General features: G+C 64.9%; 3 protein-coding genes across 3 annotated transcripts; 2 read left to right on the forward strand and 1 right to left on the reverse strand.

The window, feature by feature from the left end:
- Positions 1–8770: 8770 nt before the first annotated feature.
- Positions 8771–11744, reverse strand: CHLRE_16g680700v5 (uncharacterized protein). The gene is made up of 8 exons (XM_001695834.2): positions 11526–11744; positions 11269–11351; positions 10923–11044; positions 10786–10849; positions 10550–10652; positions 10199–10353; positions 9845–9971; positions 8771–9590 (listed from the first exon to the last, which is right to left on the reverse strand). Exons 1-8 carry the CDS (start codon positions 11652–11654, stop codon positions 9507–9509), a joined length of 867 nt encoding a protein of 288 aa, XP_001695886.1. The 5' UTR covers positions 11655–11744; the 3' UTR covers positions 8771–9506.
- Positions 11745–13960: 2216 nt separating this feature from the next.
- Positions 13961–20012, forward strand: CHLRE_16g680650v5 (uncharacterized protein). Its single transcript, XM_043071412.1, has 9 exons — positions 13961–14062; positions 14189–14288; positions 14421–14640; positions 14803–15090; positions 15301–17615; positions 17822–17929; positions 18146–18220; positions 18397–18551; positions 18761–20012. Exons 2-9 carry the CDS (start codon positions 14193–14195, stop codon positions 19536–19538), a joined length of 4035 nt encoding a protein of 1344 aa, XP_042916020.1. The 5' UTR covers positions 13961–14062; positions 14189–14192; the 3' UTR covers positions 19539–20012.
- A 48-nt stretch (positions 20013–20060) lies between these two features.
- On the forward strand, positions 20061–27000 carry CHLRE_16g680600v5 (uncharacterized protein). The gene is made up of 5 exons (XM_043071411.1): positions 20061–20292; positions 20739–21579; positions 21986–22810; positions 23065–23529; positions 23799–27000. The coding sequence occupies exons 1-5, from the start codon at positions 20159–20161 to the stop codon at positions 24171–24173; spliced, it is 2640 nt and encodes an 879-aa protein (XP_042916021.1). The 5' UTR covers positions 20061–20158; the 3' UTR covers positions 24174–27000.
- Positions 27001–27017: the final 17 nt, after the last annotated feature.

The following is a 27017-nucleotide window of genomic DNA, read 5'->3' on the forward strand; positions in this document are numbered from 1 at the left end:
CTGAAAGTCGGCACTTTCCTGGCGTCGGTTCCTCCATACCCCTATAAGCATACACATTGGTGCGATAAAGTGCAAACAAGCGACCTTGAAGTGGGGGTAGCCCGAATCCTAACGAAATGCCGACCCGCCAAACATGTCCACATGCCCACACGCGAACCAGCGATGCGCGCCATGTCCAGCCAGTAGGCTGGGGGCAAGCACCTAAGGTCGCAAGCCTCAAATAAGCGCGGCCGGACATTTATGGGTGCGCCATGCGGCCGCTGGCCCCGCCTGTGGGCACTGTCCCTTGTGCGGCGGCCCGCCGTCAGGGCACCGTGTGGCCAGGGCACCGCTTTTTCCGTCGGGCTGAGTGCCGTGGCTGCATACCCCTGGATGTGGCTTGGCGCCGTGGGGGCGGGGCAGGCGCAGCGCAGAGCCTGCACCGCACTTGCGCGGCGCTGAGTGTGACACGGCAGGCCCGTGTAGGCAAGCCCCCCGACGCACCATGTAACACTGCGTGCGAGTGCGCCCACAAATGGGACGCCCCGCCCCCTCCAACGCCTCTCTTGGTGAGCCCTTTCAGCTCTTGCACAGTGCCCACGGCATCAGGCGTGCGCCCAGTCGCACGCCCGGGCTGCGACTGGTGCACTGGGCGGTAGTGCAGCGTGTGAGAGGAGAATGCCTGGACCCAGCGGCCGGCTGGGATCAGTCCGGCTGTCTGTAGCCCCGCTTCCGTTGAGCCTGAGGTCACGGACGTATGTGGCTCCATCACATCGCGTGTGGCCTCCTGTAAGCTCCCGTCCAAGCCGCCAGCAACCCACAAGCCTGGCCGGGCACCACTCAACCCCCCCCTCCCTGGCGCCGTGCTGCGGACTCCCGCATGCTGTGCGCTGCCCGGTGAGAGTCTACTGGAGGCTGCTGCTCAGGCAGGGTCAGCAGTCTGGGAGGCGGGGGACCGGCTGTGCACGCGGCGGAGGGGCCTGGCGGACACGGGTTGTCGGTCAGAGGCGAGGCGCGGTCCGCGAGTGGCGGCACGGCCTGCCACACCTGCAAGGTATGGCTGGCGACCGGCGCTAGTATTTCACAATACATATATACTACTTAGGCACGATGAGAGCTGGTGAGGCAGGCTGTGCGCTGGCGAGAGGAATTGTGCTCGCCTTTCCTTCGCAAGCGGCCCTCGCGCGTGCGACGGAAGGTGAGGCTGAAAGTCGGCACTTTCCTGGCGTCGGTTCCTCCATACCCCTATAAGCATACACATTGGTGCGATAAAGTGCAAACAAGCGACCTTGAAGTGGGGGTAGCCCGAATCCTAACGAAATGCCGACCCGCCAAACATGTCCACATGCCCACACGCGAACCAGCGATGCGCGCCATGTCCAGCCAGTAGGCTGGGGGCAAGCACCTAAGGTCGCAAGCCTCAAATAAGCGCGGCCGGACATTTATGGGTGCGCCATGCGGCCGCTGGCCCCGCCTGTGGGCACTGTCCCTTGTGCGGCGGCCCGCCGTCAGGGCACCGTGTGGCCAGGGCACCGCTTTTTCCGTCGGGCTGAGTGCCGTGGCTGCATACCCCTGGATGTGGCTTGGCGCCGTGGGGGCGGGGCAGGCGCAGCGCAGAGCCTGCACCGCACTTGCGCGGCGCTGAGTGTGACACGGCAGGCCCGTGTAGGCCAGCCCCCCGACGCACCATGTAACACTGCGTGCGAGTGCGCCCACAAATGGGACGCCCCGCCCCCTCCAACGCCTCTCTTGGTGAGCCCTTTCAGCTCTTGCACAGTGCCCACGGCATCAGGCGTGCGCCCAGTCGCACGCCCGGGCTGCGACTGGTGCACTGGGCGGTAGTGCAGCGTGTGAGAGGAGAATGCCTGGACCCAGCGGCCGGCTGGGATCAGTCCGGCTGTCTGTAGCCCCGCTTCCGTTGAGCCTGAGGTCACGGACGTATGTGGCTCCATCACATCGCGTGTGGCCTCCTGTAAGCTCCCGTCGAAGCCGCCAGCAACCCACAAGCCTGGCCGGGCACCACTCAACCCCCCCTCCCTGGCGCCGTGCTGCGGACTCCCGCATGCTGTGCGCTGCCCGGTGAGAGTCTACTGGAGGCTGCTGCTCAGGCAGGGTCAGCAGTCTGGGAGGCGGGGGACCGGCTGTGCACGCGGCGGAGGGGCCTGGCGGACACGGGTTGTCGGTCAGAGGCGAGGCGCGGTCCGCGAGTGGCGGCACGGCCTGCCACACCTGCAAGGTATGGCTGGCGACCGGCGCTAGTATTTCACAATACATATATACTACTTAGGCACGATGAGAGCTGGTGAGGCAGGCTGTGCGCTGGCGAGAGGAATTGTGCTCGCCTTTCCTTCGCAAGCGGCCCTCGCGCGTGCGACGGAAGGTGAGGCTGAAAGTCGGCACTTTCCTGGCGTCGGTTCCTCCATACCCCTATAAGCATACACATTGGTGCGATAAAGTGCAAACAAGCGACCTTGAAGTGGGGGTAGCCCGAATCCTAACGAAATGCCGACCCGCCAAACATGTCCACATGCCCACACGCGAACCAGCGATGCGCGCCATGTCCAGCCAGTAGGCTGGGGGCAAGCACCTAAGGTCGCAAGCCTCAAATAAGCGCGGCCGGACATTTATGGGTGCGCCATGCGGCCGCTGGCCCCGCCTGTGGGCACTGTCCCTTGTGCGGCGGCCCGCCGTCAGGGCACCGTGTGGCCAGGGCACCGCTTTTTCCGTCGGGCTGAGTGCCGTGGCTGCATACCCCTGGATGTGGCTTGGCGCCGTGGGGGCGGGGCAGGCGCAGCGCAGAGCCTGCACCGCACTTGCGCGGCGCTGAGTGTGACACGGCAGGCCCGTGTAGGCAAGCCCCCCGACGCACCATGTAACACTGCGTGCGAGTGCGCCCACAAATGGGACGCCCCGCCCCCTCCAACGCCTCTCTTGGTGAGCCCTTTCAGCTCTTGCACAGTGCCCACGGCATCAGGCGTGCGCCCAGTCGCACGCCCGGGCTGCGACTGGTGCACTGGGCGGTAGTGCAGCGTGTGAGAGGAGAATGCCTGGACCCAGCGGCCGGCTGGGATCAGTCCGGCTGTCTGTAGCCCCGCTTCCGTTGAGCCTGAGGTCACGGACGTATGTGGCTCCATCACATCGCGTGTGGCCTCCTGTAAGCTCCCGTCCAAGCCGCCAGCAACCCACAAGCCTGGCCGGGCACCACTCAACCCCCCCCTCCCTGGCGCCGTGCTGCGGACTCCCGCATGCTGTGCGCTGCCCGGTGAGAGTCTACTGGAGGCTGCTGCTCAGGCAGGGTCAGCAGTCTGGGAGGCGGGGGACCGGCTGTGCACGCGGCGGAGGGGCCTGGCGGACACGGGTTGTCGGTCAGAGGCGAGGCGCGGTCCGCGAGTGGCGGCACGGCCTGCCACACCTGCAAGGTATGGCTGGCGACCGGCGCTAGTATTTCACAATACATATATACTACTTAGGCACGATGAGAGCTGGTGAGGCAGGCTGTGCGCTGGCGAGAGGAATTGTGCTCGCCTTTCCTTCGCAGGCGGCCCTCGCGCGTGCGACGGAAGGTGAGGCTGAAAGTCGGCACTTTCCTGGCGTCGGTTCCTCCATACCCCTATAAGCATACACATTGGTGCGATAAAGTGCAAACAAGCGACCTTGAAGTGGGGGTAGCCCGAATCCTAACGAAATGCCGACCCGCCAAACATGTCCACATGCCCACACGCGAACCAGCGATGCGCGCCATGTCCAGCCAGTAGGCTGGGGGCAAGCACCTAAGGTCGCAAGCCTCAAATAAGCGCGGCCGGACATTTATGGGTGCGCCATGCGGCCGCTGGCCCCGCCTGTGGGCACTGTCCCTTGTGCGGCGGCCCGCCGTCAGGGCACCGTGTGGCCAGGGCACCGCTTTTTCCGTCGGGCTGAGTGCCGTGGCTGCATACCCCTGGATGTGGCTTGGCGCCGTGGGGGCAGGACAGGCGCAGCGCAGAGCCTGCACCGCACTTGCGCGGCGCTGAGTGTGACACGGCAGGCCCGTGCAGGCCAGCCCCCCGACGCACCATGTAACACTGCGTGCGAGTGCGCCCACAAATGGGACGCCCCGCCCCCTCCAACGCCTCTCTTGGTGAGCCCTTTCAGCTCTTGCACAGTGCCCACGGCATCAGGCGTGCGCCCAGTCGCACGCCCGGGCTGCGACTGGTGCACTGGGCGGTAGTGCAGCGTGTGAGAGGAGAATGCCTGGACCCAGCGGCCGGCTGGGATCAGTCCGGCTGTCTGTAGCCCCGCTTCCGTTGAGCCTGAGGTCACGGACGTATGTGGCTCCATCACATCGCGTGTGGCCTCCTGTAAGCTCCCGTCTAAGCTGCCAGCAACCCACAAACCTGGCCGGGCACCACTCAACCCCCCCTCCCTGGCGCCGTGCTGCGGACTCCCGCATGCTGTGCGCTGCCCGGTGAGAGTCTACTGGAGGCTGCTGCTCAGGCAGGGTCAGCAGTCTGGGAGGCGGGGGACCGGCTCTGCACGCGGCGGAGGGGCCTGGCGGACACGGGATGTCGGTCAGAGGCGAGGCGCGGTCCGCGAGTGGCGGCACGGCCTGCCACACCTGCAAGGTATGGCTGGCGACCGGCGCTAGTATTTCACAATACATATATACTACTTAGGCACGATGAGAGCTGGTGAGGCAGGCTGTGCGCTGGCGAGAGGAATTGTGCTCGCCTTTCCTTCGCAGGCGGCCCTCGCGCGTGCGACGGAAGGTGAGGCTGAAAGTCGGCACTTTCCTGGCGTCGGTTCCTCCATACCCCTATAAGCATACACATTGGTGCGATAAAGTGCAAACAAGCGACCTTGAAGTGGGGGTAGCCCGAATCCTAACGAAATGCCGACCCGCCAAACATGTCCACATGCCCACACGCGAACCAGCGATGCGCGCCATGTCCAGCCAGTAGGCTGGGGGCAAGCACCTAAGGTCGCAAGCCTCAAATAAGCGCGGCCGGACATTTATGGGTGCGCCATGCGGCCGCTGGCCCCGCCTGTGGGCACTGTCCCTTGTGCGGCGGCCCGCCGTCAGGGCACCGTGTGGCCAGGGCACCGCTTTTTCCGTCGGGCTGAGTGCCGTGGCTGCATACCCCTGGATGTGGCTTGGCGCCGTGGGGGCGGGGCAGGCGCAGCGCAGAGCCTGCACCGCACTTGCGCGGCGCTGAGTGTGACACGGCAGGCCCGTGTAGGCAAGCCCCCCGACGCACCATGTAACACTGCGTGCGAGTGCGCCCACAAATGGGACGCCCCGCCCCCTCCAACGCCTCTCTTGGTGAGCCCTTTCAGCTCTTGCACAGTGCCCACGGCATCAGGCGTGCGCCCAGTCGCACGCCCGGGCTGCGACTGGTGCACTGGGCGGTAGTGCAGCGTGTGAGAGGAGAATGCCTGGACCCAGCGGCCGGCTGGGATCAGTCCGGCTGTCTGTAGCCCCGCTTCCGTTGAGCCTGAGGTCACGGACGTATGTGGCTCCATCACATCGCGTGTGGCCTCCTGTAAGCTCCCGTCGAAGCCGCCAGCAACCCACAAGCCTGGCCGGGCACCACTCAACCCCCCCTCCCTGGCGCCGTGCTGCGGACTCCCGCATGCTGTGCGCTGCCCGGTGAGAGTCTACTGGAGGCTGCTGCTCAGGCAGGGTCAGCAGTCTGGGAGGCGGGGGACCGGCTGTGCACGCGGCGGAGGGGCCTGGCGGACACGGGTTGTCGGTCAGAGGCGAGGCGCGGTCCGCGAGTGGCGGCACGGCCTGCCACACCTGCAAGGTATGGCTGGCGACCGGCGCTAGTATTTCACAATACATATATACTACTTAGGCACGATGAGAGCTGGTGAGGCAGGCTGTGCGCTGGCGAGAGGAATTGTGCTCGCCTTTCCTTCGCAGGCGGCCCTCGCGCGTGCGACGGAAGGTGAGGCTGAAAGTCGGCACTTTCCTGGCGTCGGTTCCTCCATACCCCTATAAGCATACACATTGGTGCGATAAAGTGCAAACAAGCGACCTTGAAGTGGGGGTAGCCCGAATCCTAACGAAATGCCGACCCGCCAAACATGTCCACACGCCCACACGCGAACCAGCGATGCGCGCCATGTCCAGCCAGTAGGCTGGGGGCAAGCACCTAAGGTCGCAAGCCTCAAATAAGCGCGGCCGGACATTTATGGGTGCGCCATGCGGCCGCTGGCCCCGCCTGTGGGCACTGTCCCTTGTGCGGCGGCCCGCCGTCAGGGCACCGTGTGGCCAGGGCACCGCTTTTTCCGTCGGGCTGAGTGCCGTGGCTGCATACCCCTGGATGTGGCTTGGCGCCGTGGGGGCAGGACAGGCGCAGCGCAGAGCCTGCACCGCACTTGCGCGGCGCTGAGTGTGACACGGCAGGCCCGTGTAGGCAAGCCCCCCGACGCACCATGTAACACTGCGTGCGAGTGCGCCCACAAATGGGACGCCCCGCCCCCTCCAACGCCTCTCTTGGTGAGCCCTTTCAGCTCTTGCACAGTGCCCACGGCATCAGGCGTGCGCCCAGTCGCACGCCCGGGCTGCGACTGGTGCACTGGGCGGTAGTGCAGCGTGTGAGAGGAGAATGCCTGGACCCAGCGGCCGGCTGGGATCAGTCCGGCTGTCTGTAGCCCCGCTTCCGTTGAGCCTGAGGTCACGGACGTATGTGGCTCCATCACATCGCGTGTGGCCTCCTGTAAGCTCCCGTCTAAGCTGCCAGCAACCCACAAACCTGGCCGGGCACCACTCAACCCCCCCTCCCTGGCGCCGTGCTGCGGACTCCCGCATGCTGTGCGCTGCCCGGTGAGAGTCTACTGGAGGCTGCTGCTCAGGCAGGGTCAGCAGTCTGGGAGGCGGGGGACCGGCTGTGCACGCGGCGGAGGGGCCTGGCGGACACGGGATGTCGGTCAGAGGCGAGGCGCGGTCCGCGAGTGGCGGCACGGCCTGCCACACCTGCAAGGTATGGCTGGCGACCGGCGCTAGTATTTCACAATACATATATACTACTTAGGCACGATGAGAGCTGGTGAGGCAGGCTGTGCGCTGGCGAGAGGAATTGTGCTCGCCTTTCCTTCGCAGGCGGCCCTCGCGCGTGCGACGGAAGGTGAGGCTGAAAGTCGGCACTTTCCTGGCGTCGGTTCCTCCATACCCCTATAAGCATACACATTGGTGCGATAAAGTGCAAACAAGCGACCTTGAAGTGGGGGTAGCCCGAATCCTAACGAAATGCCGACCCGCCAAACATGTCCACATGCCCACACGCGAACCAGCGATGCGCGCCATGTCCAGCCAGTAGGCTGGGGGCAAGCACCTAAGGTCGCAAGCCTCAAATAAGCGCGGCCGGACATTTATGGGTGCGCCATGCGGCCGCTGGCCCCGCCTGTGGGCACTGTCCCTTGTGCGGCGGCCCGCCGTCAGGGCACCGTGTGGCCAGGGCACCGCTTTTTCCGTCGGGCTGAGTGCCGTGGCTGCATACCCCTGGATGTGGCTTGGCGCCGTGGGGGCAGGACAGGCGCAGCGCAGAGCCTGCACCGCACTTGCGCGGCGCTGAGTGTGATACGGCAGGCCCGTGCAGGCCAGCCCCCCGACGCACCATGTAACACTGCGTGCGAGTGCGCCCACAAATGGGACGCCCCGCCCCCTCCAACGCCTCTCTTGGTGAGCCCTTTCAGCTCTTGCACAGTGCCCACGGCATCAGGCGTGCGCCCAGTCGCACGCCCGGGTTGCGACTGGTGCACTGGGCGGTAGCGCAGCGTGTGAGAGGAGAATGCCTGGACCCAGCGGCCGGCTGGGATCAGTCCGGCTGTCTGTAGCCCCGCTTCCGTTGAGCCTGAGGTCACGGACGTATGTGGCTCCATCACATCGCGTGTGGCCTCCTGTAAGCTCCCGTCGAAGCCGCCAGCAACCCACAAGCCTGGCCGGGCACCACTCAACCCCCCCTCCCTGGCGCCGTGCTGCGGACTCCCGCATGCTGTGCGCTGCCCGGTGAGAGTCTACTGGAGGCTGCTGCTCAGGCAGGGTCAGCAGTCTGGGAGGCGGGGGACCGGCTGTGCACGCGGCGGAGGGGCCTGGCGGACACGGGATGTCGGTCAGAGGCGAGGCGCGGTCCGCGAGTGGCGGCACGGCCTGCCACACCTGCAAGGTATGGCTGGCGACCGGTGCTAGTATTTCACAATACATATATACTACTTAGGCACGATGAGAGCTGGTGAGGCAGGCTGTGCGCTGGCGAGAGGAATTGTGCTCGCCTTTCCTTCGCAGGCGGCCCTCGCGCGTGCGACGGAAGGTGAGGCTGAAAGTCGGCACTTTCCTGGCGTCGGTTCCTCCATACCCCTATAAGCATACACATTGGTGCGATAAAGTGCAAACAAGCGACCTTGAAGTGGGGGTAGCCCGAATCCTAACGAAATGCCGACCCGCCAAACATGTCCACATGCCCACACGCGAACCAGCGATGCGCGCCATGTCCAGCCAGTAGGCTGGGGGCAAGCACCTAAGGTCGCAAGCCTCAAATAAGCGCGGCCGGACATTTATGGGTGCGCCATGCGGCCGCTGGCCCCGCCTGTGGGCACTGTCCCTTGTGCGGCGGCCCGCCGTCAGGGCACCGTGTGGCCAGGGCACCGCTTTTTCCGTCGGGCTGAGTGCCGTGGCTGCATACCCCTGGATGTGGCTTGGCGCCGTGGGGGCAGGACAGCCGCAGCGCAGAGCCTGCACCGCACTTGCGCGGCGATGACAACTGTGCTGTGTCTGGCTGCGGTTGGCTCTGCTGTGGCATCGGCGCATCGCGACTGCTAGATAGCCACATGGTTTGGCTATGTGCCTGTGGAAACCGACCCCGGCTACCGTATGTCCGGGCGATGAGGTTGTTCGGCCTCAGACTGTGGAGGGGCTCAGCCCCTTTTCTTGTGACCGGCGAACACTTGTCGAGTCCTGAATGAAGCTCTTCGTGTCTGCTGCGCATTTAAGCTTGCATAACGCCACACGGTAAACAGGACTCCACATTGCAGAGTCAGGGACTTGAACGCACCTCCCCTTGCGGCTGAGCTACGCATGCATCACCTAGATGTTCCAGAAGTCCCCAGTCGCAGGGGGTGTAAAGCTGCCCCCTGTCTCTGCGCCGTTAACGGCACTTACGCCGCAGTAGCAATCGATAGCAGGGTGTAAACAGCCGTCCAGCAGGTCCAAAACAATGGAACAACCCGTTATCCGAGCCCAGGCACGTCCGCCCAGCCTTCAACCAGCATCCGGTCAACCAAACATCGCGCCGCAACTGCCGCCAATTCAACATGCCTTATGAGGGTTGCGTTTGCACCTGGCTCTTTCGTAACCAGAATATCAACATCTTGCATCGGAACGCAAACCGTAGCAAGCCAGCCTCGTAATGCATGTTTTTGCACCCGTCGCTGCCCTTGTGGAACACAGCAGCCACACAGCGCAACTCCTCTGCTACACGCCCAACCACCTGACCTCCATCAGTCCAGAGCCCCCGTTTTTGCTCCTCCAACTGCTAAGCGGTCGTCCTTTAGGCGGAGTCGATGTTCTGCGCGCTCGCCACCTTGTAGACCGCGCCGCACACCACGCCCTTGCTGGTGACGCGCGGAATGGCCTGCAGCAGGAGAGCGCGGCAAACGGCATGAACGCAGATGGCATGCATAACAAAGTCACGGACAACATGACGAAGCCCCGTGGTCGGAACGTGTCCCGGCTTGGCTACAAGACTGAGCGACGAGCGGTTCCCCATGACCCAATGCCAAACTGCAACACAACAACCCCACGCCTCTGCAGCGCTACGATCTTAGAAGCACCCGCCGCCCATCCTCACCCGCCAATGCATCCAGTCCCATACCACCCGCCACCCACCTTGACGTTGCGCCAGCCCTCTGCCCCCTCCTTGGTGCGCTGGAAGCTCATGATGAGGCCGGGAAAGTCATCATCCACAATCACCCAGCCGTAAGCACCGGGGCTGTACGCCACCGTGTGCCGCTCACTGTGGAAGTGGCAGTGGATGGACAGTCAGGCGACACGTCAAACACACGTCAGTTCTCCGTTCTCGTTCCGTTGTCCTTTCGCAATGTACACGTCACTTGTGCCTGTTCACTGCCGAAGGCTTGAGGTCCAAGCAAGGGATGGCTGGGTCTTCCAGCTGCCACTCTATAGCAAACACGACCCCCCTGGCCTGCTCATGAAAGCGCGCGCGCTCCCCATCCAACGCACCTGGCGAACAGGGTGCCGGAGGGGAAGGGCGCGGCGGTGGGGTTGCATCCGTCCAGGTCGTCGGCCACGCTGCCGAACATGAGCTGGCCGCTGTCGGTGCAGCCCCAGAACAGCGGCTGCACGCCCTCGCTGTCGCGGGCGGCCAGCACGCGGTGCTGCGTGGCAGGAAGGGCATGTGGACGAAAGGACGTGAGCGTACAGATGGAAAGGACGAGACTGGGGCACAGGGAAGGCGTGGGGCCAGGATGAGCGCTGCGCAGGTGCGTACGCTGGGGCTTCGAGGGAATTGCATGCGGCTAGGCCCTGACAACCCCCAGGTGTAACGGCGGGCTCGCCGCGGCCTTCACTCACGTGCACGGCATCGTAGATGATGAAAGCGAAGGTGCCCTTCACACGGGCCAGGCATTCCAGCGCGCGCTGCGTGGTGCTTTCGCTGGCGCCGCGGCCGAACGTCCTGTGCCATAGGGGGTGATCAAAGGGCGCGGAGCGTCATGGAAGCTGCCGAGCTGAGCGGGCCAAGACCAATGAGGGTCACGCTCATGCGGGGCCAGATTGCTTTGTCAGCTGCAAGCAAGTGCGTTGCTTACCCGTAGAAGTCGAGCAGCCAGGCGGCGTCGTTCGCCTCGAGCGGGGGCTCATTGCGGACGAAGGCTGCAGGTATGCAGTGTAGGCGCAAATGTTTGTTCACAGGAGTTGCATGCGCCGAAGCCGCGATTGCTCTTACCGTCGTGGGCGGAAGAGACGACGTCAATGCCGGGCCACTCGCCGACCTCCCCAGTGAAGATGACGTGCACGCCGTCGCGCTCAGCGTACGAGCAGTAGGGCGACGCCTCGTACAGGTATCCACTGTGGCGGATCACATGCACGTGGGATGCGAGGACACGCAACAGTTGGGTTGGGGGAACAAGAGTTCGGGTGGACGAGAGCAGGGCAGGACGCGCGCGTGGGTTATTCCAGAATCTAGCCGTCCATAAAATTGATTGGCGGGGCGGACGGACCCCAAAGCAGAGTATGGCGTGTCAGCGATACACACGCAGCCAGGCCCAGTCCCCCGCCTGCTGTTTTCTGACCTGCCCTTGCCCAGCAGCTGCTTGTGCCTTGACGCGGGCTTTGCCGCGTTGAATACAGTGTCTATAACCTTGGCGCAAGCAGCCTGCAGTGGAAGAGGGTGGCGGGATCGCGACTGAATTCTCGGAACCAAGCAAACTCTCGACGCGGTCTTTCTCGATGGCATTCGGTTCAATTGCCCAAACACATTACAAAAACAATGTCCCGGTCGATCGCGGCGTGTCGGAGGGTACCGGCCGCGAGACGCCCTTCCACTTACGTCCTCTGCCGCTTGCTCCTCGTCCGTTAACATTGGCGCATGTGTCTTCTTGAGCGCCTCCTCCGACTCGATCAACACAGGAGGGTGGGCCGTCTCGCGGCCAAACACTGCTAGCATGTGCAGAACCATGGTGGCGCCCTCCGTTCCGAAGCCTCGAGAGCTTGCAAATGTCGCGAATCTGCTTTGCGTGAAAGGGGTTTTGAGGTATTGTGTCGATTGACTATCTTGCTGAGCAAAAGTGTTATGGCAGTATATCGGCACCTTGGAGGCGCACAGTCAGCAGCCCCATGCAGCCCCATCGCTTTTTCGACACTTTTTGGCCCCCCAGTAGCTGACCGTATAATGCACCTGCCCAATCCCACCGTTGGGGACAAGGCAGCCCGTCTGATCTGAAAACTGTGTCCGTTAGTTGTGGTCACGGCTGTTGGAGCTGCACTACAACACGTAAAGGCCTCAAGGGGTACGATCAAGGCCCTGTCCTCTTGTCCCATTGGGAATTCCGCGACGGACGAGAGCCTCATAGATGCCCTCAGTCGACGGCTGGTACATACCGGATACCGGGAAGGGCGCCAGGGGTCAACCCAGGGGTGGTCGCTGCTGGCCAGGCACTCGCGCCTGACACGCGCACGCTGGCTGCCCTGACCGCAGTGCGTGTTGTAGCCGTAGACCCGGGCTGCGTGAACTACCTAGTTGCCCGCGTCGGCTACCTGGCTGCCTTCAGCCCACCTCTACCTACGCGGGTGGCAGTGCAGCCGGTTGCAGTCCAGAGCCAGCATGCAGTTTAGGGCTGTGGCATCCCCTGCGACATTACCGCCAGTGGGGCAAGCGGCAGTGGCGCCTGACTGTGCACATTCGGGACCAAAAACTTAGCGTTTGTTACGGTAATGAATCCGTCTGCTCCCATTAGCCTGCTTTCATGCATGTTCTGCTCGTACAAATTCTAATGCCTTGCGCCTGTTCTGCTGCATGTGCAGGTCTTCGAGCACACAGCTGGTGGAAGGCCCAAGGAGGAAGTCATTGTCGGCTGGGGCAACGCCAACACTGGCAACGGAGGCAGCTGTGTCAGCAGGTCGGGCAGGGCCCCAACCCGGGCGCTGCTAGTAGACATGCACGTGGGCGAGTACTACATTGGCCAGGCAAGCATGTGCTTATAAGGACTTGGCAGGGGCCGTTATAGGGCGCAGCACTCAATTGCACATGAATGTGTTGCAGGTGTGCGCAAAGTGCGGACGGCGCCTGCTTGGTAATGGGCAGCGCTGCTTGCAAGTGATGATTCCGTTTGGTGGCTCGCGTGCCCGCGACGCCCAAGTGTGCTAACATTGCGGGACTGTGTGGGTAAGCCTGCCTCAGATTCAGCCGGTTCAAGGGGACCAGGACAAGTCTCGGATATAGACTCGGCAGTTAAGTGGGATTCCATCCCCTGACGTCCCGCATGGATGTTGTACCGTACTGCAGGGTCGCGACGCCAACTCAGCGGCGAACATGCGGCACGCGCTGATGGAGTGTGCGATGGGACAGGGTTTAGGCAGGTTGGCGAGGTCCCGTAGGGTGCAGCTGACGCCCATACCCCAGCAGACGGCATACAATTTGCAGCGGCAGAGCAGAAGTGCATGGCTGGTCGAACGCCGGAGTTACTGTACCGACAAGTTGCTGGCTGGCTGGCGAACATACGGCACGCGCTGATGGAGATCCTGCTTGCTTGGTAGAGCGCGTCCTGCGCCCTGCGCCATGGTAGCGGCGATGGTGGCGGCGGCGGCGCCCGGCGGCGCAGGGCCTGGCGGGGGCGGCGGCGGCGCTGGCCCTGGGTGCTGCGGCGGTGACGCAGGGCCCGGTGGTGGCGCAGGGCCTGGCGCATGCATGTAGCGGCGGTGCAGGGCCTGGCGACTGCGGCGGTGCAGGGCCTGGCGACTGCGGCGGTGCAGGGTCTGGCGACTGCGGCGGTGCAGGGTCTGGCGACTGCGGCGGTGCAGGGTCTGGCGACTGCGGCGGTGCAGAGCCCGGCGACTGCGGCGGTGCAGGGCCTGGCGACTGCAGCGGCGGCGCTGGGCCTGGGCCCAGCAGTGGTGACGTGCATGTGCGTGGTAGAGGGGGCAGGCAAGGCCACGTGAGGAGGACTGGAGGAGAGCGCAGTGCCGCCCGAGAAGCTGCGCCGGCGCGCAGGTTGAGACCGGCCGTGTTTGGTTAGCGGTCTTTGATTGCTGGCACGCATAGGCGCATAGCATGTGGTAGGCCGCAGCAGTGAGGAGTGTTGTGGCTAGAGGATTTCCTGCTGCTTGGCTTTATTGCCGCTGTGTGTTCGGGGAAACCGGAGCGGGTCGTACGGTGTCGGCACGCAGCGTGCACCAGTTCATGGCCGGCCGTGCCGCCATGCGCGCCGCTCTGGCTGTCACATCGCAATCTTACACGCACAGCCTGCGACTGCCCCGATAAACCCCGTGACTTGCATTCTGCATATGCACAGTACCCGTAAATTGCCGCACCCCTTCACTCGATACAGACCTTGGAAAGGGCGAATGTCAGAGTCGCGACCGGCGAAGGTTAGTAAACAAGCTCGTCGTTATCATAAGTAGTAAAAGCCTTTACATCCTACCAATATTGAGATTGTATCAGACGAGTCACCGGGGCGGAACTACGCCTTTGCTAACGACTGGTGCTGCACGCAGGTTGATGAGCGATAGTGATTATTCTATACTCGATCTTTATAGCTCAGGCCCAGACGAAGCCGTCACCAGCGGACAAAACAGCCCCTTCGTATTGCTGCAAGTAAGGGTACGCCTTACACAAAACGCTGTGCACAAAGCGCCGCGTAATGAGGGTCTTGCAGAATGTTAGCTTTTGTCGGCGGTGCGCCGGCCACGCTGCAGTCGCGTTGACCGTTGCGGCCCCTGTACGCAGGCCGCCGGAGCCCCCTCCGCAGCAGGTATCACAGCGGCAAGCACAGCGGCAGGTGTAAGCCGCAATAGCACCGGCTTCGTAGCACAGCGGTGGCACCCGTGTCCGGAGCAGCCTGACGCTTGCACACCAGGGGGCGAGGACAGCACGGGCGCCTCGTCCTGCTCTGACTCAGACGCAAGGCGGGCCGACAATATCCTGGAGAGCGCAGCACCTTCACCGGGTAAGACACGCCCAAGCCTGCCCAGGAGATTGCCGCCGGGGTCCACGCGCTCCAGGTACCCAAGCTGGACCCTCACCGGAGCTAGCTGTAAGCCCAGTAAAGCCCAACAGCAAAGTTAACCAGTGTCCCCCACCTCCGGTCCTGCTATCCATGCGCCTGCAGGGGGGGCGGCGGAGCCGCAGCCTGCCGCTGACCCGCTCCTCGCGGACCTGGACCGCTATGACCTTGGCGTGGATGGAGCCGCCGGAGCCGGAGGCGCCTACGACCTGTCAGGCCTCGGGCTTGGCGGGGAGGGCGAGGAGGGCGAGGATGACGACGGCGACGAGGGCATGGGGCTGCTGGCGGGTTTGGATCCAGACACGCTGTCCTCTATCCCACCGGCGCTGTTGCAGCGGCTGCAGCAGCTGGAAGAGGAGCGCGATGAGCTGGCGGGGCGGCTACTGGAGTCGGGTGAGGCGTGGGAAGGGGGCCTGTGAGGTGGATTGAGCCGGGCGCGGACAGACGTGGTGTCCGGGTGGGCATGTCCAGGGACGGCATCGGGACGCCATTCTAGCTGGATCGGGGAGTTTTATAGCTGCTATGCCAGTTGGCTCGCACCCCAATGTGCCCGAACGCCACGGTGTTGAAACCTCCGTTGCGCCCGGCCCGACGCCCCAACAGACGCGGAGCTGTCCTCGCTGCGCTCCAACTACCAACAGCTGTCGCAGACGCACGCCAGCAACCAGACCTGGCTCAACCAGCTGATGGCGCAGCAGATGGAAAACCTGGAGCGCCGCCAGCGCCGCAAGCGCGCCCTGGCAGCGATGGCCGCTGCCCGCGCCGCGGGCGCGGCAGCCGGCGGCGCCGCAGCAGGCGCCAGCCTCGGCCAGCCGCAAGTGGTGTCGCTAGCGCCCATCATGTCAGGGCTGCTGGATAGCACGGTGTTGGAGACGGGAGACTTTGACTTCACGGGGGAGGTGGATTCGGTGCTGCTGGACCAGGAGGAGCTGGCGGCGGTGGCGGCCACTGCAGCGGCGGCAGGGGTTGGCGGCAGCGCGGGCGCAGCAGCCGGTGAGGCGGGCAGCCTGGGCGCGTCGCCGCTCAAGGCGCCGCCTTTGGCGACGAAGCTGGCGGCGGCGGCAGGCGCGGGTGCGGACAAGGGCACCGCGGCGCCGGTGGACGTGATGGCGTTGGCTGCGGCGGAAGCGGTGTCACCTCCGGGCAGGTCAAAAGCGGGGAAAGCGCTCGAGCACCCTCGGGAGCTTGCCGCCAAGCCTGCGCCGGCTGCTGCCGCTACCGACAGCTCCGCCGCTGCCACTCAGGCCGCAGGTGAACAGAAGCAGGAGAAGGGTGGCAAGCAGAAGGAGGACGGCCGCAAGGATAATAAGGCACCGACAGCCACGGAAGCCCAAGCAAAGGAGTCGGCGACACCGGCGGCAGCCGCAGCAGGAGAAGCAAGTGCTGGGGCATCTCCGCCTGTCTCCAAGACGGAAGTTGCGTCATCTCAAGCACCGGCCGTGGAGGACCGGAACGGGGACGCGGCACCAAAGGGCAAGTCTGAAGCAGCTGCAACGCGGACATCTAAAATTGCGACTGGTGAGGCAGAGCCGGCCCGCTCGGCATCTGTGAAGGAGGCGGAGCCGGTGGCGAGGGCTCCGGTCGTTGGGAAGACCGACAGCAGGGCTGTCTCACAAGGCGGCGTAGGGTTGGATACGGGTGCGGACACAGCTGGCGCAGCAGCCGCGAAAGACGACGCCCCTTCTGCGGCGCCTGCTGCCGCCGCGGCTGCGACGGCGAAACCCAAAGCGAAAGAGGCAAGCACGGAGGCGGCAAACGCTCCGCGTGCCGTTGCCAAAGCCGCTGCCATCAAGACAGCAACCGGCGGCGGCCGTAAAGGCGGCAGCGCTACGCTCGTGTTTGCGTTGCTGGTGGTAGTGGCGCTGGCGGCAGGCGGCGTATACGTGTTCCTTGGCGGCAGGCTCAGCCCGACGTCGGGCCTGTCGGCCGCCCCTGCGGCGGTAAAGGTGGACTCCATAGGCGACGTAACAGACGCGGTAGAGCGAGCGGTGCTAGCAGATGCCACGGCGGCGCCAGCAGCAGTGCACACAGCTTCCGAGGCACCGCCGGCACCAGCTCCTCCACCACCACCTCCCGACACCTCCGAATCGGCCCCCAAAAAGCATTCCGAGCCGCCCGCTGTTGCGCCGGAGCCCGCTGCCGACGATCCCGCTACCAATGGCGCTGGCGCGGCCGAAAGCACCTCGGACGCTGCTGGTCTCATGCCAGAGGCCGCCGTCAAGGCAGATCACATGGGCTTTGTCGACGTCTACGACAGTGACGATGAGTATGAAGACTCCGATGATGACAGGGACGAAGCAGCAGCAGCAGCAGCAGCTGTGGCGGCTGCCGCCGCGGCCCTCGACGCCGGCGAGAACGTTCGTTTTGCGACGCTTGTGAGCGCGCCTGCTGCATTCACCCCGGGCCAGTACTGGTGCGCGGATGGGGCTTGGTGCGAGGCGGATGCGGCCGGTGGGGGTAACGAAGTCAGCGCTTCCGGCCGCGCCCGCGCGATGCCGGCGCCGTCACCAGTGTGGGAGCTCTTGCGTGCCGGCCTGGCAGAGGTGGCGGAGGCCGCAGGCCAGCCGGGAGCGGCGGTGGCGCTGCCCCAGCCGTCGTGTGAGTCGCTGCGCGCGCTAGCCACCTCGCTTTCCGCCACCGACGCCGAGCTTGCCAGCGCCGGCAAACAGCCGGCGGCGGCTGCCGCCTGCACTGCGGGCAGCGGGCGCAGTGGCGCGGGCGAGTGCCGCCTGCCGCCCTCCAAGACCGCGGGGTCGCCGTACCCTGTGGATGCCCGGGCAGAGGTGGTGAAGCTGGGCATGGGGGAGCTGGAGAAGCGCTGGCGGCAGCTGCAGCGCACGCTGGAGCGGCTGGCTGGGGAGGGCGACGCCAGGGAGGGCTCCGCCGCAGCGCAGCCACCCGTGGACCCGGCCGTTCAGGTGGGTTGCCTTGCAACTCGTGGCACTGCTGTCACTGAACGTCGCCTGCGTGCTTACGCTCACATCCTATGCATCACCAGTACACTGCACACGCGCTCTTCGGGCTGGACCGGGTCCGCTCCTCAATGCCATGCATGCCTCCGTTGTCCTCCCTCTCATGCCTTGATACCGTATGCCTCCCCCCATCGCTCGGCGCCCTCGCTCAGGCCGTGGCCTCGTGGGCTCTGAGCCACCTGCTCCCGGCAGTGGCGCCCATGGTGCGGTCGGTCGTGGACGACGACGAGTTGCCGGAGAGCCTCAAGCGGGCCCACAAGGTGGGCAGCGCAAGGGCAGGGGTTCAGGGGGTTAGCTTCAGGGCTGCCGGAGGGCCTCATCTGTCAGGCGTATCCAGCAAGGTGTGCAGGAACGAGGGCAGCAAGCAGGCCTGTGGCAGGGGTTGTGAAAGGCGTGACACAGCAGCCGCCGAGTGGGTAGGTGGCCGCTGCCACAAGAGCGCTAGACTTTGTGTCAACAATTTCTCTGCCCTGCAGGCGGCGTCCGATGTGGCGCGGGTGTGTAGCGAGAGTGGCCCCCAGCTCAGCGCCGCTGCCCTCGGCCGCCTCGAGGTAGGTCCCCCGTGAGTGCCCAGTCCAAGCTGCCTATCCCAGCCTACCACTCCGCTTGTCTCACGGGCATTAAGGATTGGTAACATGAAGTTACATGGCTCGCTGCCCGGATGCATGTCCGCGTCCTCTGCTGCTTGGCTCAGTTCCCTCGCACCGCACCCGATGCTGGTGTGCAGGCCCAGCTCAACGACATGACCAACATCGCGCTGGTGCACGTGGACGGCGGCGGCGCGGCGGCGGTAGAGGCGCGGCTGGACGACGCCGCGCGCTGCCTGGCCTGGATAGCGCCGCGCGCCGAGGCGGAGGCGTGCAGGCTGCGCTGCAGCCCCAGGTCAGGGGTCAGGCGTGCGACACTGTACTCTGGAAATTGGGGGGCCAACCGAGGGCGCTGCTGCGCTCCGTGTCAGTGTTTGGGTGTTTGGCTAGCGCTTGGCTATGGGACCAGAATTCTTGTCAGAAGACCGGGAGCGTGAATTGTTTTGTGCTTTATGGGGAATCGGCGACTGAACCAGGCCCTCGGCGACTATGGCCTTGGCACAGGGGCCGGCTGGTGGGTGCGTTGGGCCGGCTGGGCATCCCGCGCGCCCTGCTTGACGGCGCGTTGACGCTGGGCCGCAGCGGCCTGGACGAGCGTGACGGCGTGTGGCGGCAAGAGCAGCCGCCGGGCGAGGAGGCCTCCGCTGAGGAGGTGGAGGCGTGGCTGCGCTCAACGCAGCACCTGGCGGACTGGGTGGAGGCTGCGCTGGCAGCCAAGGAGGGCGGCAGCGGGGCAGGTGGTGAAGCTGGAATTGGCAATGCAGGCGGCGGCGTGTGGCAGCCGCTGCTGTCCGCGATTGGCGCGGCCCTGCACGAGGGCGCCGCCGCCGCGAGCGAGGCGGTGCGGGCGGTGGCGGAGGCGGGCGACTGGCGGCGGCTGCAGCTCGCGCTGGCGTTGGAGGCCGAGGGGGCGCAGCGGTTGCCCGGGTACGTGGTTGAAGCGGCGGCGCAGGCAGCGCAACAGGCACTCGCGACCCAGGAGCTACTCCCCGAATGCGGGGGTTGCGAGTCGTTGGTACAGGGTGATGGGATGGGTGCGGATGATGCCGGGGCGCCAGGGCCTGCATGTAGGGCGGGCCTGAGGTCGCTGGGCGTGGAGATGCGGGCGGTGCAGGCGACAGCTGGCGGCGGCGCAGCGGCCGCTGTCCAGGGGTTGGCGGCGGCGGTGCGGCGCATCCGCGCTGATGTGTTGGACCTGGCGGCGGCGGTTGCGGTGGTCCGAGAGCGGTGCCTAGTGGCAGCTGAAGGCGTGCTCAAGTACCGCCAGGCTGGCGTGGCGTGACCTGACGTGACTAAGCGTGCCGGGATTGTGTGATGAGCCGTGACGTGTACGGGTTAGCTCCACACCCCAGGGCACGTCGTCGACTCTCGATGTTTTGTAGGCTAGCATGCTCGGACGTAAATGCTGTAATGATGTTGATGTCGACTTGAGGCGCGGCTAGGTTCTCACCTGGTGGCTTCGTTCGGAGTTGCAGGCACGGGGAGACTGCAGGGCGAGCACGGTGTTGAGGGACGTACTACAAGGACATTTGTTTGCGATGGAGAAGACGCTATAGCAGCTATGTGTCATGCGAAACCCGATGATCGAGTGCGCAATGCGGGACGAAACCATGATCGACGGAAGGGAATTTTGCCCCGCAGCTATACTTCCTGTGCTGTGTGACATATCTGGCACCAAGTTGTCTCGTTCTTCAGCGGACTAAAGCATTGCGCGAGGCTGGTCAAGCACAGGCTACGGTGTCCCGCTTCCGCTTACAAGTACATTAAGATTATATTCCGACACAATTTAGGACAGTGTCTGAGATGGCATTATGTGCAAAGCACGAATGTTAGTGTAGCGGAACAGAGGGGCTCTCAGCCGCAACACGAAAAGCCCGGACCGAGACTGCAGGCTTTTCCACGATGCTTCTCAGTCCAGTATCAGCTTCGTCATCGTGCTCGGGCGTTGCACCCGCGAACATCCCGCCCCTGTTGTCCGTCCTCAAGGTGCTCCCTGCGGACTGCGTGCGGGCGAATCTGGTGTCGTCATGGGGAAGGTAAGATGCCGCGAGATGAATGCTATAATAGAGTCAACGGCGCGCGATTCACCCGCCTGGCCGGTTCCCAGGTCGCGCCTTTAATGTACTTCCGCATGTTGTTAGTGCTGTTCGTATTTGCTGCTGTGTGCCTGCCAAGGGAATTCAGGAGTCCGCTGGGTGTGAACTATCTCCAAATCTCCCCGCAATCAAAGTGGCAAGGCTATCGGCTGCTGCCTGTCCGCGGTCTTGACAGCTACGGGACGATGAGGAGACGATGGGGACGATTGAAGAACCCGCCAGTATAGTTCCAAGGCAAAGTCGGGCAGTTGTCAGGGGTTGGCGTCAGGGCTTGCTCACATCCCGGACCTGACCCCAGGTCTGCAGCCAGCCGCCGTCGCTGCGAATCTTGTGCGACTTGAAGTGTACATAACCTCCTTCCCTTCATCCTGCCGCCCCTCCCACAGGCTCAACGACGCGGATAGCAGCGGCGCGCATGCACCCATAGAGCCCCACCAGTGGCTACCCGGCGCCTGGACGCCATCACTGTTCGGGCTTAGCCGAGAATGGCGCGTCTACGCGCGCTGCGTGCTCACGCACACGCTCACAGTGGACCTGGCCATTGCAGTATCACTACAACGGCCCGAGATGCGCAGCAGCAGCAGCGGCGGCCCCGGCTCGGAGCCGGACGCCGGCTCCCTAGAGTATTTCCTGTCCGGCTTCCCCTCGCTGCAGCACCTCACCATCCTCGCCGGAAACGGCGGCGCACCCGTTGACGAGAACGCGCGCCCGCCCGGCGAGGCCAACCCCAACACGGCATCTCTGGCCATGGCGGAGCCCTTCGGTGTGGCGCTGGCAGCCCAGCAGTTGCTCGGGCTGGACCGGCCGCGCGGCGCCACGCCGGTGCCAGAACTGCTGGCAGGCGGTGCCAGGGCAGGAGGCGGCGGCACTGGCGCCTATGGGAACGGCTCGCAGGCGTCGCCGTCGGGCCACCCGCGCCTGACGTCGTTGGAGCTGCGTATGCACCCCGCGGTGTGGCGCGTGCTGTCCGGCAGCGAGCCCGACCAGTTCCTGCACCGCCTCACCGCTGTGTACCCAACCGTGGAGTCATTGACGCTGCACGTGGCGGCGCCCATGCCGCCGCCGGCGTCGCCGATGGCGGCTGCGGCTGCGGCAGCGGCGGCAGGGCCGCTGCCGCCCTGTGCGCGCGTCAGCGTGGCGGCGCTGTCGGCGCTACCGGCGCTGACCAGCCTGCGTTTGGCGGGCCCTATACTGGTGGAGGGACTGGCGGAGCTGACGCAACTGCAGGTGGGCTGTGCGGTTGACAGCGAAAGCGTGCTGTCGTGCGTTGCCAAGGCCAACCTGATTTACCTGAGCTACTAGTTTGGTTTAGCTTCCAGTCGAAAGCATGGATGCATGATGCCGTACGTATCGTACCTTACGCTGTGCACAAGCGCCACAGAATGCTCTTCCAGCTTCCATGCTCCGCCGCCCAGCCCCTATCTCGTGTCTGTTCAACCTGATTTACCTGAGCTACTAGTTTGGTTTAGCTTCCAGTCGAAAGCATGGATGCATGATGCCGTACGTATCGTACCTTACGCTGTGCACAAGCGCCACAGAATGCTCTTCCAGCTTCCATGCTCCGCCGCCCAGCCCCTATCTCGTGTCTGTTCACAACCTGCGCCCTTCCACGCCAACTGTTTCTTTGCCGCAGTCGCTGAGCCTGGAAGGTGTGAGCCCGGGCAGCGTGCAGGGCAGCCTGGGTGTGCTCACCGGCCTCACCTGCCTGCGCTTCGCGGAGACGCACCACCGGCCCATGGCGCAGGACGCCAGCGCCATTCCGCCCACCCGCAACAAGGGCGTCACGGCCGCCGCCATGCTGCACATGCAGATGCACGTGCCGCGCGCGGTGCCCAACCAGGCGCCCACGCTGCGCGCGCTGCACCTGCCTGACGTCACCGTGGGGCCCATGGAGTGGCCGGCTCTTCTGCGGCTGTGCCCGCTGCTGCAGGAGCTGGAGGTGGCGTCGGCGCTTCCGCCGCGCAAAGAGCTGGTGCCGCAAGCGCTGCCGGAGGGGCACCGGCCGCCGCGGCCGTCCGCGGCGGCGGCACAGGCCGCAGCCGCAGCGGCGATGGCCTCTGGCGCGTCTGGCAGCGTGCCGGACTGGTTCGTGCGCGCGACGGCAGGAGACGAGGCGGTGCTCAGCCACGGCACGAATAGCGGCTCGTCAGCTCGCAACGTCCGAAACGGGGACGGCTCATTGGACAGCGGCCCGAAGAACGGGGCCGACGAGGTCCGCGGGCAGCACGGCGGTGCGGCGGCGGGCGGCGGCTGCCCCTTTGCGACTGCGTTTGGCGGCAGCGGCGGATCCGGCGGCGGCACAGCGGCGGCGGGCAAGGCCGCCGGGCCGCCGGGCAAGAGCGCGGTTGCGGGTCTGCTGACGCTGCGAGGGGTGAACCGGCTGGTGATGTGGCACTACATGGGGCCGCACGACATGATGCTGCTGCTGCAGCACATGCCCGACGTGCAGGAGCTCCACGTAAGCAAGAGCGGGGCAGAGCGAGACAGAGAGTGGCGCAGGGAGGGGGTTGCGCAGTTGGGGCGCTGGCCGGTCGCCTCCGTGGGTGATGCAAAGTTTGTGATGTGCTGCTTGCGCCACAATGCAGGGACGCGCTGGGGTAGTAGTGACTCGCCGGCTGCGCAACTCCATGTCACAGACGGTGGCGTGTCCTGGCTGTTGTTGACGCTGACCCGCGCCGCTCCCCATCACCGCATCCCTCGCCTCCCTTGCAGGCCCCGCTGATGATGGAGGACCCACCGCACGTGCCCGCCGCCATGCTGCGCCCCGCCGCGGTGGCCATGCTGCGCCCGCTCATCGACACCATACGCCACATGCGCTCCGTGCGCCTGGACGTGAGCTGCGACCCCGCCGCCGTGACCGGGCAGCTGGCGGTCGTGTTCCTCATGGAGTCGGGGCTGGCGGAGATCCGTGGCATGCACCGGCTGGCGCTGAACGTGTGGGTGGCGGCCGAGGCGCAGCTGGGCGCGCTGGTGGTGCTGGCGCAGCTGCGTAGCCTGGACCTGACGCTGGGCAAGCAGGAGCAGGAGAGCGAGCTGTCGGTGCTGACGCGGCTCACGCGCCTGTCGTACCTGTCGCTGCGCATCACGCCCGGCGTCTGGAACGAGATCCAGGGCCGCACTGGCCGCGTCAGCGCCGGCGCCGCGCTGCGCCTCGCCATGTCCTTCGCCGCTGGCCAGGTGTGTGTTGAGGCGGGCGGGCGAGCGGGCGGGTGGGTGGATGGATGGGCAGGCGGACGGCGGCGCGCACGGGTGTGGGGCTTCAGTACAGCCTGGCCGGCGGCGGGTTCCCAGTGGCTCCTGCAGTGGTCAATGGCGGGTCCTGCGGTCCGCAGAGTCCATTGCCAATGCGCAACGCCAGAACCAGTTTGTGGCCTGGACACGCCTGTGCGCCACGCTCTCTCACCCACCAAACCTCACCGTCATGCCCTCTTTGCTGCCTCTTGCAGACGCTGCTGCTGGTTGCGGACGTGCACCGCGAGATCTGCGAGGATGAGGCTATCAGCCTGGTCAAGAGCGTGGAGATGACGGCCGGCGAGCCCGGAGCCGCCTGGGCGGTGTCGGCCTGGGTGGAGGAGACGGCAGAGTGCATCGGCATCGGCTTCGGACCCGGCGGCGGCGGGTCAGCGACCATGGGCGGCGGCGGCGGGGGAGGCGGCGGCGGTGGCGGAGACGGTGTCGTGCTGCGTGTGGTGTGGACGCCGGAGCTGGTGCGGCGGCTGCTGGGGGTGGTGGCGACGGTGGAGGGCGGGCAGTGTGGTGGCTTGGCGGTGTCGTTTATGAGTCTGGAGGAGGAGCGCCTGGGCCGCGTGCTGGGCAGCTAAAGGGCTACCTGCAGCGAGTGCCGGGGCTGCAGCTGTAGAGCAGCGGCGGGCGCGAAAGGTCATGCCGCGGCTGGGTGTTGCGTGTTCCGAGCCAGCGATGCGGGGCCACTGGGCGCCGTCGTGTGCGGCAGCTTGATGCAGTGGTACCTGAGACGGTTAAAGGTGGGAGCGGCCGCTTTGGGTCCCGGGCCCGTGCGCCCGAGTACGGCGCCAAGGAGCAAGATTGGCGCAACAGGGTGGTGCGTTGTCAGGTTGGTGCGATGAGGGCTTCTGGCCTGAGCAAGCGCATGGCATCTGCATCTACACAAAATGGGTGTGTGCCGAGCGCTAGTGGCTCCTGCGCTGGGGTGAAAAAGTTGTCGATCACTTGATTGCAAACTTGCACCGCCGGTGTTCGGCCCATATGCTCTTCGAGTCCTGGAGAAGCGGAACAGGAGAGGCCGGCCCGGTCTGCATGCAGGTTCTGAGTTTGAGTAGACTGACTGCATCACGGTTTGCTGAGGAGTATGGCAGCATCGGCTGCGCAGTACAACGGCACGCCTGGCCATGCAGGGCATCCGCGCATGGAGTGGGGGAACGCCGCTGTCTTGCTTTTACGCCCGGCACCGATGGCTGCGGGTTGCCAGGACTCCGGTGTTGGTGTGGTTGGCGATTTGCATACGTACCATAACATTCAATCGCATGTCGATGGCAGATTAACGTCATTAGTTAAGCGGGACCGGCCTTTTCATCTTTAAACCGGGCCAGGCGCCGCGCCCCACCCGCACGGAGCGGCCACCATCCAGTGACGGGGCCGCCTTCGCCCTATGAGTTTGGGCACTTGGTGTCGGTGGCTGTGAGTATGGGGGCTATCGGCCGCCGAAGCGGCGGCCTCCCCTCGTCGACGGAATGTTGCTTTTAGCACCTGTCAGAATGGCTGGCGGTGGGTGTGTGATGGGACAGGGTTCAGGCAGGTTGGCGAGGTCCCACTGTCAGAATGGCTGGCGGTGGGTGGCGGTGCACGGTGGCAGTGGGTGAGGCAGGTTTCGTGGGCGCGATGTCCCAAACGGTTGTAGTCGATTGACCGTCAGCACCCTGACCATTAGTTTGCGCACGGTTTGGCCCCAACAACGATTGTCACGTATGCAACAACAGGCAACAAAGGCAAGGTGTTGACGTACGACGGATGGATGTTGACACGGGTAGGAAAGGGGGTTACGGCGGTAATCATGGATGGCGACACACGGCGGTATTCTGTGGGCAGGGGCAGTTGTGAAGTTTGCACATGTGAATATGCGTGGTTTCTCAATCGAGTGGCCCGCCGCGGCGCCGCCACGGGTAACGTGGGCTGAGAGCGGGAACCTTAACAAGGTATCGTGTGCCCCTAATAAACGCGTGCGTTTTGCTATTGATTAATTTGCGTGTTTGTGCGCGGTTGGCGAGGGCTGAGCGCGAGGTTGTCATTGTGCGCATAAGGGGGCGTAGTTGGCGTACATTGCATTTGTAACAAGAGGGACCACAAGCCAGTGACGTGGAACGTCCATACTCCCGTAGTGTGCCGCGTATTCTGCATCCAAACAGGCAAACACGCCTCACCCAGCCCGGCCGGCACCCACCGTCCCCGGCCGCGGTCCCTGTGCAAGGGGGCATTTCAGGGCTCAGGTAAGGGCAGGTCATGGGCGCGCGTCGTACGCAGTCAAGCAAGCTATGGTGCCATGGGTGGCTAAAAGTAACAGCGCATAGTGCTGGCGTGGGCGCGAGCGCGGAGTTCTCCTTACGACCAACGCAATGAGACGGCTTGCGCCAGGCTGCAGCCACTGCAGCGCGTCGCATGCATGGGTGTCACGGTATCCCCCGTGCTGATAGGTCCCCTGCATCCCCTGACGGAATTCGTGATGCCATATCGTGACAAGGGGCGGCTGTGCGGAGCGTGGGGTTGTGTTGGACAGCTTCGCACACGCCGCCGTCCGAAATTCAAGTCTGTCGACGAAGGGGGGCCGCTTCGGCTCCAGACACCCCGCCGAGTCAAGCAGGGGTTCCACGGCATGCTAGCGAGCGGGCGCGAGGCGTTGCTGTTGACCCGTGTTGGGCGTGTGGGGTTGACATGCAGGATGGGGACCGGCGTCACTGGTTTTGCTCTGAGTGCCTTCTCTCGTGAGGAGTTGTGGTTGGTGCGCCCGCCTGCGGGGCTTGCGCCACCTGTGTGGGATGTGGTGTGTCTCGCTGCTATGTCTGCCCTGGACTTTGGTCGGCAGCGTCCGGTTATGGCCGGGCTGGCGGCGCGAGCGAAGCTGCCGTCGGCCCGGGTGCTGAGCGTTGGACTTGCCGTTGTAGCTGACTTCTGGGGTCGTCTCCAGACGTTTGTGACTTTGGGTATCAGGCCAAAGGGTTGGGACACTGTGCCGTCTGCGCATCCTTTCATCTCTCGGGCTGTTGGTGAAGGCATGGTATTGCGCTTGCCGTATGACGCTGATTCCCCGCCTCCCTCGCCGTGAGAGGTTGTGGGTGGTTGCGGGCTTGGTGTGTGGGCAGGACGCACGTGTGGGCGACCGTTCTAGTGCCTGGACGCTTGCGCCCTGGTTAGTGCGTGCGCTGTGCGTGTGTGCTGCGGCCTGGACGATTCCCTGCACTCCGGTGCCTAGGCTTGTGTGGCGTTGAGGCACAGCGGTGGGGCTCTGGCGGGTTGAGGCTTGGCTAGGACTCACTGTGCGCGGAGTCACACGGACTTTAACCGCGGGAGGGTTTGCAGCAAAGTCGGGGTTGGTGGAGTCAAGTTGGGCCCTGATAGCATGTGATGGCTCGGCGTCTTGGGGTGCTGGGACTGTCCCCTCTGTAAAATCCGCATTCATACACCCCGCCACCTGC

The sequence above is a fragment of the Chlamydomonas reinhardtii genome, chromosome 16, assembly GCF_000002595.2.
Source record: "Chlamydomonas reinhardtii strain CC-503 cw92 mt+ chromosome 16, whole genome shotgun sequence".
NCBI classification, from domain to species: domain Eukaryota; kingdom Viridiplantae; phylum Chlorophyta; class Chlorophyceae; order Chlamydomonadales; family Chlamydomonadaceae; genus Chlamydomonas; species Chlamydomonas reinhardtii.

Coding starts and splice junctions, on each gene's coding strand:
- CHLRE_16g680650v5 (XM_043071412.1), top strand. CDS start 14,193: ATGAGCGATAGTGATTATTCTATACTCGATCTTTATAGCTCAGGCCCA. Junction 17,616..17,821: donor CCGTGGACCCGGCCGTTCAG/GTGGGTTGCCTT, acceptor GCCCTCGCTCAG/GCCGTGGCCTCGTGGGCTCT. Junction 17,930..18,145: donor GCCTCAAGCGGGCCCACAAG/GTGGGCAGCGCA, acceptor TCTGCCCTGCAG/GCGGCGTCCGATGTGGCGCG.
- CHLRE_16g680600v5 (XM_043071411.1), top strand. CDS start 20,159: ATGCTTCTCAGTCCAGTATCAGCTTCGTCATCGTGCTCGGGCGTTGCA. Junction 21,580..21,985: donor CGGAGCTGACGCAACTGCAG/GTGGGCTGTGCG, acceptor TCTTTGCCGCAG/TCGCTGAGCCTGGAAGGTGT. Junction 23,530..23,798: donor TGTCCTTCGCCGCTGGCCAG/GTGTGTGTTGAG, acceptor TGCCTCTTGCAG/ACGCTGCTGCTGGTTGCGGA.
- CHLRE_16g680700v5 (XM_001695834.2), bottom strand. CDS start 11,654: ATGGTTCTGCACATGCTAGCAGTGTTTGGCCGCGAGACGGCCCACCCT. Junction 11,045..11,268: donor CAGCTGCTGGGCAAGGGCAG/GTCAGAAAACAG, acceptor GATCCGCCACAG/TGGATACCTGTACGAGGCGT. Junction 9,591..9,844: donor AGGGCTGGCGCAACGTCAAG/GTGGGTGGCGGG, acceptor CTCCTGCTGCAG/GCCATTCCGCGCGTCACCAG.